The 17379-nt window shown below is 34.7% G+C and overlaps 1 protein-coding gene across 13 annotated transcripts in view; it reads left to right on the top strand.

Annotated features, from left to right (window-relative positions):
• Positions 1–17379, top strand: part of USP34 (ubiquitin specific peptidase 34) — a 139722-nt gene that overhangs the window by 47242 nt on the left and 75101 nt on the right. For 9 of the 13 annotated variants that reach the window (XM_052784027.1, XM_052784024.1, XM_052784032.1 and 6 more), the window contains 10 exons: positions 975–1036; positions 9270–9351; positions 9442–9534; positions 11780–11905; positions 12325–12454; positions 13076–13111; positions 13519–13649; positions 14219–14832; positions 15300–15514; positions 17261–17376. In XM_052784027.1, coding sequence (XP_052639987.1) covers positions 975–1036; positions 9270–9351; positions 9442–9534; positions 11780–11905; positions 12325–12454; positions 13076–13111; positions 13519–13649; positions 14219–14832; positions 15300–15514; positions 17261–17376 — 1605 coding nt within the window. The remainder of the gene's footprint in view (positions 1–974; positions 1037–9269; positions 9352–9441; positions 9535–11779; positions 11906–12324; positions 12455–13075; positions 13112–13518; positions 13650–14218; positions 14833–15299; positions 15515–17260; positions 17377–17379) is intronic. The other 4 variants (XM_052784033.1, XM_052784035.1, XM_052784023.1 and 1 more) reach the window with 2 other exon arrangements.

The following is a 17379-nucleotide window of genomic DNA, read 5'->3' as shown; positions in this document are numbered from 1 at the left end:
AAATATGTTTCATTTGAAACTAACTATTAATAACTTACCTATTAATAATTGTGTAATCAGGCTCTCATGTCTCACTAATTTTCATGCATATTTTCAATTTCTTTTCTTCAAAAACATTTTTTCCCATGAAAATTGTTGAGATTAGACACGAATAAATCTCTGTGTAAAGAGTGCAGATTATCTGTCACCCAAATTATAGAGTGCATGTACCAGACTTGTTTCAAGAAAGAAAAGAGTAAATATTTTGACAAGTTATGCAGCAAGTTTAATTTGAATTCTAAAAAGTCATGTTACTGTGTCTTTAATTTTTTTGAAAGCAAGATGACAAGTTTTATTACATAATTTTAAATATATAAAAAAATATTATCTATATGTAAAGAATTGGATACAGAGCCATCTCTGTATCTGGAAAGTTGATGCTGGGGAAAAGGGTGGCAAAGAGATGTAAACCTTTAACAGGCTTTTGTTTTTCTCTGGGATGTCTTGAATTTATCAGTTCAGATACCTTTGAAAGCTTCATTTCATATAAAAATATGTAATTTTCACTCTCCAATTTTGTAGACTTCCAACACTGATAATGTGACAAAAGAAATCTTTGCTGTTGTAGTAAGCATTACAATAATGGGGAAACTCATCCTAAAACATCAGTTTCCAGAGTATGTGTTTCATTTCTCATGAAAACCTATGTGCAAAGTGACTGCTACACACCATGTTTTGATTTCTGGAGTGGGTGGAGTTTTGTAACATTATTTAATTGCTTTAGTGAAAGAAAGGTTGATTAAAAAAGAAAATTGATCCCTCTTGCGTACTAGAATGCATGTTCAAATTTTTGTCAAAGCTATTTATTTAAAAACATTGAAAGTACTAGAAAAATGTGTTTACTGTCACTAATACTATTTTTTAGTATAAGAAAACTACCTCACAAAATATTTAGATAAAATTTTAATTATTTTTCTTCCTTTTTCTAACTATAGAACCAACTTCATACCTTCAATGATGTGTGTAATAATGAGTCATTAGTTTCAGACACAGAAACGTAAGTAGGAACGTTATTATGAATACTTAAAGTGTGCTATATGATTGTAGTTCTTCTGTATTGTTGTTATGGATTATACACAGCGGGGAGTAGTGATAATCCGAGGCATTTATTAGAAATATTCTAATCAGGGGTTTAATAAATGGTTTTAAATGGTAACTTTAAAAATATTTCTAAATGTTTCTGGATTTTTTACTGTCTTAAAAGATAGAGTCAAGGTAACCTTTAGAAAATTGTAGATACTGTAATAATAAATACCTATAATGGGCCATTATCTCTATTGTGATATATAAATAAGAACCAGCTAATTCATACCCAAGTAGTATTTTTGCCATCCTCTCATTTCTCCTGATGATTTAGTTAACTAAGACTTGTCTTGCCATCACTGGTTCCCAGCCTTGTTATTAGTTTTCCACTGAGTCTGAGAGGCTATGCCATTTATTGTTTTTCTTTAAAGTCCATATTTGTATAATTCAGGTGTGTTTAACAATTCTAAAGGGGACTCCCATACATCTTCAAGAAGATTCATGTGTGGGATTGTATTCCAGTGAGGAAGTGTATTGATTTTTGTAGTAACTCTAAACTTAATGTTAGAACTGTCTAGAATTTAGACAAAAGTATGTCTTTAGGTAGTTGAAATAACCATTCTTTTGAAATAATAGGCAAAGTATGTAAAATCTAGGATTTTACTTGTGATATGCTCTTCACGTTTATCTTGGGGGTTGTATCCATGTACATATATCTGTCTCACTACAGGCACACACTCTCCACTATCTTTTGCTCATTAATGAATAGTCTGTTACAGCAGCAGTTGGCTTACTATTTTATCTGGGTAGTTTTATTATAGATGGTTTTATTTTAACACCTGCTTATTGAAATCTGGCAGCAGTAAAGACCACAATACTGTAGATTTCATGTAAATAACAACTTGAACATTTGAAGTGAATTTTATGGTAATAGGTTGTTACTTGAAAAATAAAGAATCAGAATCTGGGGCAGTTTTGCTTCCATAAAGATGTGAAAATACCTTGAGAATACAAAACAAATAACCTCTTGTGATCAACTTTTTCTTGTCCTTTGTCACTAAATCAATACATGAACATGAATCCATGCTATCCATTTATTTCAGAGTAAATTTTGATACATAGTGTGAGGAAAAAAATTAAAGAATCCTCTTCAAGTATGACACAAATATCTTAGTATGATCTGATGAAACCTGAATGTACTGTCGTTAAGCTCATGTGCTTGCATTATTGTAATAAATATAATTGCACATTTATTACTTTAATATTAATATAGTATATACTTATATATAATTATTATTTTTACTTTTTTTTTGCCTTGGGAGAGGTGTTGGGTTTTTTCCAAAGCCTCTAGTTCTGTAGCAGTAGAAGTAAATACTACAGGAGCATAACATGTTGAGTATGTGAGGTGGCTTGGTTGGCTGGGGTATTTTCAATTTTGTACTGCCAGTTTAGGGTGCATTGTTACACTCGGACTGCCAAACCTTGGTTTTATCTATTCTCCTCCTTCCTTCATGTTGAAAATCTGAAACTGAGGTGTTTCTTGGTTGGTTTATCTTCTGAAACACATTGTGAATGAATAGTTTTTAACTAGTAATAACTAATTAAGGAACATTAACAAGAAGTTATTCTGCCAGTAAAACCTAATAAAAAGCTGTTTGATTTTCTGTGTCAAATGTAAAAAAGGAAAGTTACCAACAAGGGAAAAAGAGAAGGGTGCTCAAATTTGCCTGCAGAAGAGCAGATGTACTATGCAGGAACATCAGAGTTATTTTAAAGCTGAAGGAAATTGTCAAATTCTCATTTGGGATATTACTTTCTTGGCAAGGGCATCTGTAAACAGCCTGTCATTTGAAAGGAATGCAGCGTGAACAGAAGACCATCTTTTCCACTTTTGTAGTATGTGATTTTTTTTAAATCTGACTTCCAGTCATTCTGGTGTGTTACCTGAAAAGTTTGGTACAAATCAGTGTCAAGTATCTCTGCTTGTCTTCAGATATCTTTTGAAATCATTGATTTCTTCCAGCCAAATAATCACAAAAGGCTGGTGCAGAAGGATGGGGAAAATGCCTGACTTCCACAGTTTGTTCAGTACAAAGCTTCCCTCTCATTAGAGAGACTGTTCCTGAGAAATTTTTGGATAAGAAGGCACTTACAGAGTTGGCAGCAATTGAATGAGCAGCAAAAGGAAAGCTTTTCATTCCTATTTTCTTTCCTTAGTGGAGAAAGGAAGTCTAAGATTTATTTTGTACCTCTGTAGCCTCTGCAGATTTATCAAAGGAAGATGTTTTACATTATGTCTGGTCATCCCCATTATGTGTTTTGACTTTTCCAGATGCGTTTGGAACTGTCAACCTTTGGGATTTCTCCTTCTGTATCTTGATAAGGTGGGTTTGCGGGAGGTATCTTTTTTTTTTTTTTTTTTTTTTTTTTTTTTTTTAAAAAGAGCTGTCAGTTAGTCCTAGCTCTTCCCTTTTGTTTGGAATTATTGGGATTTTTTAGCAAATATTTTGCAACAGTAGCTTCCCACCTTTATCTGCATGGTTGCAAATTTTTCCATGGTAGGACAAGATAAAGCATCTTCTGTCTGGGAAAACACTGGATGTCACAATTTGCACTTGAAAGCAGCAGAAAGCTAAGACAGAGAAATCTGTTTTCTAGCTGTAGGTATCTGCATGTCTTTTTAGATTTGGTTACTTGACTGTCTTCTCTAGGGTCGAGGGTTTGCGGTGACTGAGTATGCTTATTGTCCAGATATGTGCAATGTCTCAGTGACTCAACTTCATAATATCCCTCAGAGGTGTATTTTTAATTTAGCTATTCCTGGCTCTTAAGGTAGAATCCAATTCTTTGCAATCTAAGGTACTGAAGAGTATGAAATCTATTGAAGCTAAAAATAACAAGACTGAACAGAAGAGTCTTCAAGTCTTTGAATAGTGATTCCTAAAACTATTTTGCTGATGTTGCTTGGTGAAAAATGATCATGTCTTTCAGGGAGGGAAAGGGTTTTTTGTGCTATTTGGACCACAAGAGGAAAAAGTGGTGTGTTTTCCTGAATGAGGACACTGTTAGCTTATGGAAATAACATGTGTAAAGAGATATTTTGTTTTGCTCTTCACTTGACAGGCAGCCAAGAATTTGAGTTTCAGGATTCAGGTTGATGCTGAGCTGACTTCCGCCTCATTTTAAAACTTGATTACCCTCACTTAAAAAGCTTCCTACAGAGTCATTTCAGGTGTCCAAAATTCCTTTCACCTGTGAAGAGAAAGATCTGGACTATTTCTTCTTTCTTTTCCCTCTCTTGCCTTATTTATTGAGATATTGAACTGCGAGTTTTGTATTGCTTTTTCCATTCACCACTGTTCTCTTAGCTCATGTTAACTCTTGCTTTCTCAATTTTTGTCTAAGCTCACCAACTGAATGTATGGCAGCATCATTTAAACGCCTCTTCCCCTCTCTCTATTTCACATTCCAGGGTTCTTTTCAGATTTTCTCTGAAAAAAATAGTAGTAAAGTTTTTCATTCCGATCACTAATGTTTTTAGTGGCATATGCAGTAGTTTAATAAATATTCAAGATTATGTCAGAGTGGTGCTTTTGGAGCATCAAATAAGAAATTGTGTGCTCATAAACAAAAACATGTGCTTGAGTGTGTGTTGGGAAGGTGCCTGCTATATCCACTTTGCATTTCCAGTCCTAAATAGTTGAGATCAGTGTTTCCCATCCATTGTTATGTTGTAGATGCTATTTCAGTGATTTTGTTAAGAAATGTTATTCTTCATCCTTTGCAAGCTGCTTGTTATATTTCTACATTTTTTCTTTTAAGGTTTTACATTATATTTTTCAGTGATGTTGCTGACATGCTGTTGTATTTCATCCAGTACTGAGCTGGTCTGTTTTTGTAGCTGCGTGGTGAATTGTGTTGGGAATTGACTGGTTGGATAAATAAGGTTTTCTTTGGGGGGGTTATTTTGCCGTGGGATTTGTTCCTGGATCTGGGTCATCATGTGGCTACCAAGTATTGCACCACAGCCTTAGATTAAAATGGTTTTAGGACTTTAAGCCAGTCCTCTTATAGAGAGGCATTCTTTGACCTACCAGGAAAACGCATAAACCGTAGTTTCCTTTTGGATAGTTTTCTTTACAATAATGAACAAAATTCAAGCTCTAGTACTCGCCTGTTTTTAAGTACAGTTCACAAACATCAGGTTATATCAGAAACTGTGTAGCTTCCACTCTTCCCTGCAATCTCATGGAATGCCTGAGGAAACTAATGTCAAAAGTGCTTGAATTTCATTTCTTGGAAGTAAAACAGTTACTTTTGACAGACGTGAATGGTCACTGGATTTAAATTAAAAGTCTAGGGGGAAATAGATTGAGTCTAGAGATCACATAGCCCAACATGTTGTGTAGATTTCCAGTGTGAGAAAGATTTAGAGACAATTAAACTAGAGTAGCTGTTACCTTTACTTTTTCATTCTCTTCTCCTCCTCCTCCCTCACCCACAGCACACCCTTGTAGAGAGTATCATGTTCTTTAAATGACTTTCCGTCTTGCTATCCCAATTACTAAATCCATGAAAAGTAGCTAATACATGTTACTACCAAGGTGTATGTTCTTACTACAAAGGTCTGTATGACTTAGATATCTAATTTGTCTAACAGTTCTTTGTACTGCTACTTTTGTGTTAGAGGAAAAAGCATATCTGTACTTTGATCATAATGCATGTTTTTCACTCTCACTGTTGCCTTCGGTATGAAAGAGGAAAATTTTTCTATAACCTTTGGAAGAACCTTTTTTAAAAGAAAAGTTGAGCATATTTTTACAGAAAATTGAGTTCTTGCGAAGTTGCCTGAATTGTTGTGGTATTGTATAGTAATAGTTATGTAATAATTTGCGAATTGCTCTATGAAAAAATACTTTTAAATTGCAAAAAATACAGACTATATGAAAGAAATTTAAACATAGCTAGAAATCTAAATTAAACCACGTTGAAAAATATGAAAATTATACTTTAAATCTTCTAATAAAAAGTTATCCTAGGTTGCCCTGCTTATTGGGGCAACTCAGAACTCAGTGAATTTTTATGAACTTGAGTGTATCTGAAATTTTCAAGGCTATAGGGCTTTTGATAATTATTAAAGTAAAAATGCGATAAGTGACAATATACAAACTTCAATCATAGGTTAATTTATTCATAGGCTGGCAGTTTATTTTTATTTATATGAAGTTCTGGAATAGCTTCTGAGTTAAGGTTCACTCTCTTTGAAAGTGAGGAAACTTATCAAGGAGCTGGAAAACCACTAGATGAAAAAAACCTTTCCTGAAATGGAAGTGTTCAGGAAATAAGTCAGACATCCTTCATTCACACTGAAATTAGCTTTCTTTATTGAATTCTTGAATCTGCTATCATAAATATATTTCTTAGTATATCAAAGAACAAAATACTTAGTGCTGGTAATAACTTTGTCGTTTTGAAAGGCAGTATATTTAGTGATTGGTGTGCCCTCAGCAAAACTTTCTGGGAGGAACAATTCTCTCTGGGAAACACAAAGACTGCATTCTGCCTTTCACAAGGATCTTCTTGTTTTTGGTCATCCTCAACAAATCCGTATCAAATGAATGTTTACCTTCAGAAATCTGAGATGTCATTTTATCACAGTTGGGCTCACCAGTAGGATAAAGAGTTTTTTACTGCTGAGAATACATCTATTAAAAAAAAGGCATTCCTTCAAAAGAATAATCCATTATTTCTAAGAAGAAAAATGTTGCAGATAAGCAATGGAGAACTGCCATACTAATTTGATAAAATGTAAAGGAACTCAGTCTGTAAGAGAGTTTTTGTTCTTTCCTTTGGAGCAGCTAAAATGCAACATATGACTCTGGATACAATGTCTAATGGACATTGTGCCACTAGCAGAAGTATTTGGTTTAAACCGACACACTCAGCAGTATGTCCTTTCATATTAACAACGCCTATGAATCTAGCAGTGTTTATCTGGGATTCATTCTGAAAGCTGCAGGTTTTAAAAATTCAGATCCAAGGAGAAATTAAGTGGTCCTGGAACAAAATTACCTTCATTGACTTATGACTCAGGTGTTAAGGCTTTTGCCTCTTATGGAGGACCATATGCAATGATTTTTTTCACGTTTCATAACCAGAAGTGCGTCCATTCAGGTCTCCTGCATCTAGTGGATGTATGTGCACTCATGTGACCAGATCTGTTTACCTTTTATACGTGCAAAATGCAAACTGAGAGGCTTTCTGCTTATATTTTGGTCATATAGCAGGATTTCTGCCCCACAGCAAGGGGACGCAATGTGTAAAGCCATAAGAAGGAGCTAGGGGTTAACAGGCCGTAAGTTCAAGGAACTTTTTTGCAGGCTGCATTCAGTTTTCAGAGTGTGTGTTGGGCATCTGTGATTAAAGATGAATCTGTAATACCGAGTCTACCAGCCGTCTGACAAAAAGTAACAGAGCTATAGTTTCTTGAGCTATATGGGCAATGCCACTATGGCCACTTTTGCTTGTCAGCATGGAGGCAGGTGGATAAGAGCATTTTTTAGAGCCGTGTTTGTTGCTAAAGGAGACTGGTAGCACATATTCAAATGAATAATAAGTTCCTTTAGCTGTAAAATCTGCAAAATCACAGCTTGCATGTGAAAAGGTCTTCAGATTTTGTTAGACAGAAATCCAAGCCCTGAATGAGTCTGTAATGTGCATGCTTCAAGGTTTGGTTTGGGGTAGGCATCTTTGGGGTGTTGGGGGGGGTGGTTGGGTTTTGGTTTTGTTTTGAAATGAGGCTGTAGGAAGTTAAGTAGATCTTGATTTCATGGAATAGGTCTGGCTTATCTTTTTCATCCCTCTTTGAGCAGATACCCTGTCAAACTGACTTTACAGCATGAGAACTAATTTATTAATAAGCTCTAAGTGATACTGTTGGTAAACTGTTGTACCTTGCAAACCAGTTATTACTTAAATGTTAGGGGAAGTTATCTTTTTTTGAACAATGTATTAGATTCCCCATGTCCTGGAATTAGAATAGAAGAGGACAGTGTAGGAATGGTGTGTGTTGAGTAATAGGAACTATGCTGAGTTCATCCATCAGGATCAGGGAATTCAAGACAATTGAAGAACCAGCAACATGCCCTGGAAAAGTGAATCCTGTTTGGAAAACCTGCAAAGGCTATCTTTTTCTGCCTAAAGAATCTTGTTTTCTTATTGCAGATGATAAAGATTGGCAATCCTGGAATTTTAATAGTGACCGTAAATGTGACACAAGATAGCAGTGGTAAAAATAATTCTTCGTGCAGTCCTCTAAGACACCCCCTCCCTCCCATCCTCTTTTCCTCATGAAACAGAGCGCTTTTATTCCAGGGCCATTTAAACTACAGGCTGTGCTTTAAATACTGTGATGTCCTCTAATTGCTTCTGGTGCCAAAATCTGGGTAAACAAATGTTTGCTTGAAAGGAAGAAATAGAAAGGAGCTTAGGCACTAGTTTCCAGACAGGGCAGTCCTTTCTGGAAGTTCAACTTTTGTTTTGCAAAATTCAGTTTCCTTGTCCTGTTCTGTTCAAATGTTTGCTTATGGATTGGCAGTGGGTAAAGCTCCCTATTGTTATGGATGAAACAAAATGAGAATTTTGAAGTACCTGTATGCTACGTGTAAGTATGACTATGGAAAACATAGCTTTTTAAAGCTATATGACTTGCTATTTATACAAGAGAATCTAAAAAAATTTAAGTGGTTTTCTTTAAAAAAAATTTTCTGTCACTCCCACCTTTAGCTGCATTTGTGAACTCAGTAGTTCTGGAATTTCATTATAAACTTGGGTTAAATAGCAGTGTTTATCAAAATCTTACCTGTGAGGTCTTTGAAAGTGGTCTGCAGGTGGTCTGTTGAGCTCTATTAACTAATAAAATGGTGGAGTTGTTGGTTACGTGTTTGCTAATGATCCAGAGGGGTGAATGGGAAATGTTGATATTTGGCATTAGTCTTCCAGCTAAAGAAAAAAATACAGAAATTGTTTGCTTCCTACCTAAATGAATGAATGAATGTTGAGTATGCTTTGTGTTTAAAAAAGTTTTCATATGCTTACTACAATTACAGATATTAATTTGAAAGACATGCTGTGCTACGGAAGAGCACAGTGTATATATTGTAGGCAGTTTAATTTTACATATATTTCCACTCTTTTTTCATCTCTAGGTCAATTGCAAAAGAACTTGCGGACTGGCTTATCAGCAACAATGTAGTTGAACACATTTTTGGACCAAATTTACATATTGAGGTTTGTATAAAATTATTATTTTTACTATAAACATGGAGGAGTAACTTCTTGTTCTAGTAAATCTTTCCTCAATATGTTCTCACTTTGCAGATCATCAAACAGTGCCAAGTGATTCTGAATTTTCTTGCAGCTGAAGGGAGACTTAGTACTCAACACATAGACTGTATTTGGGCTGCAGCACAGGTATACATAAAATTTTTATAATTGCAGGAGTGATAAAAAAACCCCAGAAAATGGCAAGTTGATTTTGTTTTATGTTCGTAAAGCTGAGTTTCTTACTTTTTCTTGTCTCTCTGAGTGTTTTGCCGACTAAAGTTTTAAGTTAGGGAACTGCCACAATTACTGTTTTTTCATTAGATGCAAGAATTCACCTGGGCTACTTTTATACAAGAAAAAAATGAAGTTGTATAGCAAAGACATAGTGTTTTCACTAAGAACGGGTATGAAGATTGTAGGGTAGATGTAATATTTTTACTATTGTGCTAAATTGCCTTGCTCCCATGTATTGTAGCTTCCATTTCTGTTACTCCTGGTGGGAACAATCAGGTGAAAATTGTGGCAGTGAAGTTTACAGCTGTACTACAGTGCTGAGGTTAAAATCTATAGAAGGCACTGAGATTTTATTTTTTGCTTGGTAAACCTGGAAACTCTGATAGGCTTTTTTACTTCAGAAAGATATGTGTTTGCTACTTTAATGGATTACTATGCTTTTTATTTTAGGTTGTGAAATTTTTTATTTAGGGCATTTGGATACAGTAGACATTTTGACTTCCTGTTGTGGAAACTGTTTTTCCATGGTTTCATCCTGCCTTTATTATTAAAAAAAAACCAAAAAAACAACCCAACAGAAAAAACCCAAACAAACAAACAACAACAAAAAAACCCAGGAAAAACCCTCAGGGTTTCAGTGTCAATTTTTCTGAAAAATACATTCAAAATGAAGGTCAGAGAAATAAAATTGATCTTTTTGAACAGGTATAGGGAGCATACTTTTATACAAGTTAGAATTTGAAGTTTGTTTTTTTTTAATGTGTTCAGTATTACCGTGTAATTTGTTTCAATCAAATACTACTGTATACTCATTCTGAAACCTCTGTAGTCCACTGTCATTATAACATGCAGCTGGTATGTTAATAAATGCTCGTTATAACAGCATTCACTCTAATAGGCTCCAACAATTTTCTGTATCAGAGCAATTAATAATTACTTATTTCATTTACATTTTTAAAGCAATATTTTACTTTCCTTGATGTTTTCACACATACAGTAACTCACACTAGTGTTAGACCTCTGATTTTTTTCTCTTTTATACTATTTTAAGAACTTCATGTAACTACCCAAATGCGATAATTCTTTTACAGTTCACATGTTCGTTTTGACATACTGATATTTTCAAAATATGTTTGATATCAGAATTATGTCCTGATTACTTCCTATAAAAGTTTTAAACCTCTAATGTTATTTAAAAGGCTGACACCTTTAGACAAAAAAAAATAGAAGGCCTTAAAGAATATATTTTCCACTTTTTAAACTAACTTTTTGACAAAAATTTATCTTCTCTGAGTTGAAGCGGGTATCTCAAGAAGTTTAAATGCATCCTTGTATCGAACCCACATAATTTCATTCCAGTTTGAATCCTGTGAAAGATGGCCTGTACCCCATAAACTGCTGTCACGGATATTTTTTTATGCTAGGAAGGGAAAATAAAATAAATAAAGAATGAAAAAAACCCTTTTGGGGTGCATATATGGTAACCAACATTAAGAATGTTTTTTCTAGAAGCTTCCTGTAACCATTATTTTATTTTTTGACTATCAACTTCCTTACAAACATCATGAAACCCTTTGAGTAACTACAAAAAGCAGCATTTAACCTAAGAGGAAATATCTAGGAGCACTGTCACTTCAATGTGTGAATAGAGTAGTTAGCTAAACACATTGTCATATTTTTTGACATCCATTACTGGAAAGACAAAAGAATTATAAATAATCTCCACACTGAACTGTCTGTTCTCTCAGTCTCATGTTAGCCTGTAATGTCTTTATTTGTATTTACCACTGCTAGTAAGGTAATCATTGCAAATATTATTTCCCTCAGGATTTAGCATATACACTAATATTTTAGAAGTTATATTTAAGTTAAAATACAAAATAAAATTCCAGTTCTTCTTTTCACCAAATCTCTTAGAACTGGAACTAAGGAAGATATTGTTATATTTGATTTCACTAAACCTTATGTGCTTTGCAATATAAAAATGAAATTTAGTCAAAATTGCAAGTCTGGTGTAGTTTGGAGTTATTGGACCAAGTGCTTCTTGAGAATTTCTGCAAAGATGTTCTTGAATTGCTGCAATTTTATCACTTTGAATTTTTTTTAGAGGTTTATTTTGCTGTTCCTGTTATCTTCTCTGTTTGTTTGTACTTTGTAGCTAAAGCACTGCAGTCGTTACATACATGACTTGTTTCCTTCTTTGATCAAAAACTTGGACCCTGTGCCCCTTAGACATCTTCTTAACCTAGTCTCAACTCTTCATCCAAGTGCTCACACTGAACAGGTAAAGACAAGGCAAACAAAAGCACTGTAACCAGAAAAGAAATTATGTTAGTATTATTAAACAAGTGTTACGGATTTCTTTGTCTTTCTAAAGGAATGCATGTAAAAGTAATATTCACTAATGCATAAGAGAGGAACCTATATGAGTAAAGTTGTCCTGTTTCTGCAAGTAGGCCTTTTCTGGCTTTTGAATTATAATCTTTTTCAGAGATTTTTGAAGACTGCATAACCACTGAGAAGATTGTAACTTCATGTCTGAAGTTAAAAAGTGTTTCACACAACATTATTTTGTGCATTTGTTTATTTTGATGAGTTTATTTTGGTAAACTGTAGTATTGGCATATAGAAAGATTAACAGTGGATCTTTGCATACAAAACCTACTGCTTCTTAATGGCACTGTTACTTGGTTTTGTTTATAGACCTTGTATTTGGCATCAATGCTTATAAAAGCACTGTGGAATAATGCACTAGCAGCTAAGGCTCAGCTGTCAAAACAAAGCTCTTTTGCATCTTTACTGAGTACCAATCTACCCATGGGAAACAAAAAAGGTATGTGGTTTTCCAATAGATCTGGTAGTTAAATTTTTAATTTTCATAGTCTCCTTGTTGACTTTGGACAAAAAGGATGTATAGAACTTTTTACTTGGAAGTATTTTTGAAAAGTGTCTTACTGGCATATTTTTCAAGCAGAAGTTGAGGATAAAGATGAAAGCATTAAAACTTTGTGAGCACATTTGGAAAGCTTTCTGTTTCCAATCAATTCTGTTTGTATATCTAAAGTAGTATGTATTTTTTCTTTTTTTTTTTCCTTTTTTTTTTTTTTTTAATTCAGAGGATGGTCCGTAACTCATCAGTTAACTATTCTTGTTCTGCTGAACATCTGTAACTTACATAGCTACATAAAATCTTACAAAAGCTTATCTAATTTTTACCTAGCTTTTGATATTATGTGCTATTTCTGCTTTTGTTTTTTGGTTTTTTGGGTGGTTTTTTTTTTTTTTTTTGACTTGACTGGTATTTCCCCACAGTCATTACTAAAGGTGCTGCCAAGCCACTTTACTGTAGTTTCCCTTTCTTTTCCTACTGCTGATTTTTATGAATCATGGACAACTATATGCTGACAAAAAGATTTTTAGTCACTTATTTTTCCATCCTGCTTTTTTCCTTCAGAAGAAGAGGAGCTCAGAAGAGCAGCCCCTTCACCTTGTAAGTATAGTTTTAGAAGTACACCACAATCTGATACATTTGATACTACAATGTTTTTCTATAGCTATCAAATTTGAATAGAAGAACAACTAGTAAAATTTTGAAATTATCTTTTTATGACAAGTGAGATGAAAATTATATTTCATGTAGAATCTATGAAATTCATATAGCTCTGCTATACACTGGCAAGAAGAGACATCAGAATACAAATTTTGTAGTAAAATGCTCAGTGTTCTAAAAAGAATTTTTAGTGTTTAGGTACACGGATTGTTTGAGTTATGTCTCTTGTTCGACTGTTTGCAGGAAGAATGCTGTTGAGTTCAACATTTGGGGCAGTTTTATGTAATGCTGTTACATTCCAATTAAAATACATCACAAAGTAACTGGGAAATGTGGTTTTGAACTAGGGTCACCAGCAGCAAGCCCTCAGAGTAGTGACAACAGTGACACCCATCAGAGTGGAGGCAGTGATATTGAAATGGAGGAACAGCTTATTAACAGAACAAAACATGTACAGCAGCGACTTTCAGATACAGAGGTAGGAGTGTAAATCTTAATCTGTGAATTTTGTTACTGAGTTGCCTATTATTAGCTATGGAAATAATATTTTTTCCGTAATCACTTCAAAACCTGAACAGGTACATAACATGGATGCTTACCTGCAGCAGGATATTGGATAGCTAGAATCTTATGTTCTGTGCAGTTTACGTAGAATATAGTGTACCTTGCCCATGAGCAAGGACACTACAAAAAAACACCTCAAACAAACAGATTCCTGCATTTAAATTGTATTTCAGTAAGATCAATCTTCTGGTAAGGGATTGCATGACATACTGTTTGTGTGTCACTCTGTCACTCTGTGTATGTGCAAAGCCTGCGTATATAGCCTGTTACAAGTAAGGTAATACAAAAATTAAATTATTAAATGTGAATCTTGCTCAGAGCATTTTGTCATTGGCAACCAAATTGAGAAAGAATGAATGAAGACATGTAGATTTGACACACTTACTCATAAGTGAAGAATGGTGTTTGGATGATGATGTTGATTATGTATTTTCAGTGGTGTTTTATTTTTTCATCAATCTTAAAAAAAATATATAATTTCAGGAATCCATGCAAGGAAGCTCTGATGAGACAGCCAACAGTGGTGAGGATGGCAGTAGTGGTCCTGGTAGTAGCAGTGGCCACAGTGATGGATCCAGTAATGAGGCAAATTCCAGTCACGCAAGCCAGTCTGCTGGAAGCCCTGGCAGCGAGGTGCAGTCTGAAGACATTGCAGATATTGAAGCTCTCAAAGAGGAGGAGGACGAAGACGAAGAAGATAGGAGTCATAATCCCCAGAAAAGCAGTAGGAGCACAGATCTACGAAGCAGGAAACTGGAATCGCAAACAGGCATTTGTCCGGGAGATTCACAAGGGGCATCAGAGAGGAGTGGTGCAAATAACGGGGCAGGAAAGGACCATGTTTTTAACTCTGACTCTGTGGCACCGGTGGATAATCGAATTAGAATGCTAGATGCTTGTTCTCATGCTGAGGATGCAGAGCATGATATGACAGGTGAAATGAGCACTGCTCACATTTCACAAGGGTCTCAAGATTCTTGTATAACTCACACAGGGGACTTCCTTGGGGAAACTATTGGAAATGAATTATTTAACTGTCGACAGTTCATTGGGCCACAGCATCACCACCACCACCACCACCACCATCACCATGATGGGTAGGTAGCTTGACATTTCTTCCGATTCCTTCTATAACAGAAATAAGTGGTAGCAAAACACTCAGTTTGGGCAGAAATGTATATGGATGTTTTGCTATAGTTACGATAATTTTGTCTAATAGAGGTGATAGTTATTGCAGATAGTTACACAGTAATCTGTTTTGTTAACATCTGATTAAAGATTTTTGTCAAGGCTTTGTATTGAATAAATAAGACAATGTTTAACAAAATGTTAAAAGTGTTTTGGAAAATGCTGTATTTAGTTAACATTAAAGACGTCAATACAATCGTCATGATAGTGAGCCCTTCAATTCATCTGTAATTGTTTTTCAAATTCATATGAAGGTCTGCTGTTCAAACAGATGATTCATCGTGACTTTAGCTGTAGGGAGATGTTTACTCGCTTGTAGTCTGCTATAAACAACTTTCTCTTTGATACTGTCCATTCTAATATTCTTCTTTTACAGGCATATGGTTGATGATATGCTAAGTGCAGATGATGTCAGTTGCAGTAGTTCCCAAGTCAGTGCGAAATCAGAGAAAAATATGGCTGATTTTGATGGGGAAGAGTCTGGCTGTGAAGAAGAGCTTGTACAGATTAATTCACATGCTGAGCTAACATCTCACCTTCAGCAGCACCTTCCTAACCTTGCCTCTATCTATCATGAACATCTGAGTCAAGGTAAGAGTGATAAAAAGAAAACAGAAAAACACTATACCTTAACTTGGTTTTATATAATTTTTAATTAGTCTCCAATAGTTAAAATAATAAAATTATTTTAACCACACGTGTATTTGCTCAAAGAAACCACAGTGACTACTGAGATTTTGCTGTTTCTCCAAGGGATGCACTTTTGTATTACACTAGATGTAGCTGTGTTTGCCTTTTTAGATTTTTTTTTCCCCCATTTCTACTGGAGCTTTTAATGCAAGTTAAAACAAATTAAGGGCACTAAAGAGTTATTAAAGTAAAAAGAAAGGTGGTACTGAAATGCGAGGGTTTTGTTGGGTTTTTTTCTTTTTTTTTTTTCCTCTTTGAAACCTTATGCGATTTTTCTTCTGGTGGGTGGATCTTATTGTGATTCTGTACATTTGTCATCTTAAATGAATTAAGCATAATGGGCTGTACAGAGGATAACTTTGGAAAAATGAGTTAAAATTTAACTTGCTATCTTGGGGAGCTTGCCTTAAAGGGCATTTTATGCTATTTCATCTTACACTGCCAAATCTTCTAGTTTACTTCAGAGTGCCATTTAAGATGCTACTAAAACACTTCTCAAGAATTATATCAACTTTCCATATGATATTGTGGCAGCTTTATTTTCTGTTTTATCCTCCTTTTAAATATAATGGAGGGTATGGTTAGGGAGGGTTTGACATTTTTCTTCACTGATCTGGGAGAACCAAGTTTGCTATCTTCCAGCAGACAGTAAAACCAGTACTATTTATATCTTTTCCTGAAACACAGTTGAGTAAGAAGTCTCTTTTTTCTTTAGGCTTAACATTTCTTGTTATGTGGAACTGAACTAAAATTTCAGCCTGACATTGAAAAGTGGGAAGGATTTTTTTTTTTCTACGCTACAGAGTTGAATAAACTACTAAAACTTTGTAGTTAAAACGTGCTGTAAATCAGCATATTTTTTCAATGTTTTCCATAGATATTACGCGTTACTGAAGATCCAAATTGTTGTTTGAGCCTGAGGCCTGCAGTGCAGATTATTTTTGACACCCCTAGTTTTGCACGTGCAAATAATTACAGTGTTCTGCACGTAATCTAAATTTTCTACTTGACTTTGCTGTTACATGAAAATAGTATCAAATAGTAGATAAATGAATGGTGCCAGCTGTGGCCACATAGAAGAAAGAAAATGTCTATCAGTGTTTATGAAAACATGATGAGTTTCTAAAATCATGGGCTTTGATAGTCTATTGTGTATAAAAAAATGGTGTTTGTTTTTCCTGTTTTTTAGTTAGATATAGGACATCATGCAGTACCAGGGGAATTTATTGGAATGTGCTTCTTTCTTGCTTTCCAACCATGGTAGTTATAAAGATACTTCCCTTTGGGCCACAGCACTACAGAAAGACTTAAGAAATATTTTAATTACACTACAAATCAAAGCTAATTAAATTAAAAAGCAATTGCATCTGCAGTTCTTCAGTACTGTTTTTATTGCACCTTGCCATTAGCCAAAACCAGCGTAAACATTGGCTTAACTGTCCTGTTGACTTCTTGTATGGTTGTAATGTTTTGTCTTCTTTTAAGAACCCATATGTGGAAAAAGGCTGCAGTTACAATGTTGTTGTATGCACTTTAAAATAGCCAAGTTTACAAATAAAGCATGTTGTTGTTCATGCACTTAGGGAATAATGTTCAGGTTAGATAGTTCCTTCTCTTTATTCATAACGGTCTTTATATTTTGTTCAGGACCGGCAGTTCATAAACATCAATATAATAGCAATGCGGTGACGGACATTAATTTGGATAATGTTTGTAAGAAAGGAAATACCCTTTTGTGGGATCTTGTCCAGGATGAAGATGCAGTA

The sequence above is a fragment of the Harpia harpyja genome, chromosome 4 (assembly GCF_026419915.1).
Source record: "Harpia harpyja isolate bHarHar1 chromosome 4, bHarHar1 primary haplotype, whole genome shotgun sequence".
Classification (NCBI taxonomy): domain Eukaryota; kingdom Metazoa; phylum Chordata; class Aves; order Accipitriformes; family Accipitridae; genus Harpia; species Harpia harpyja.
This window is presented reverse-complemented; position numbering and strand designations above follow the sequence as displayed.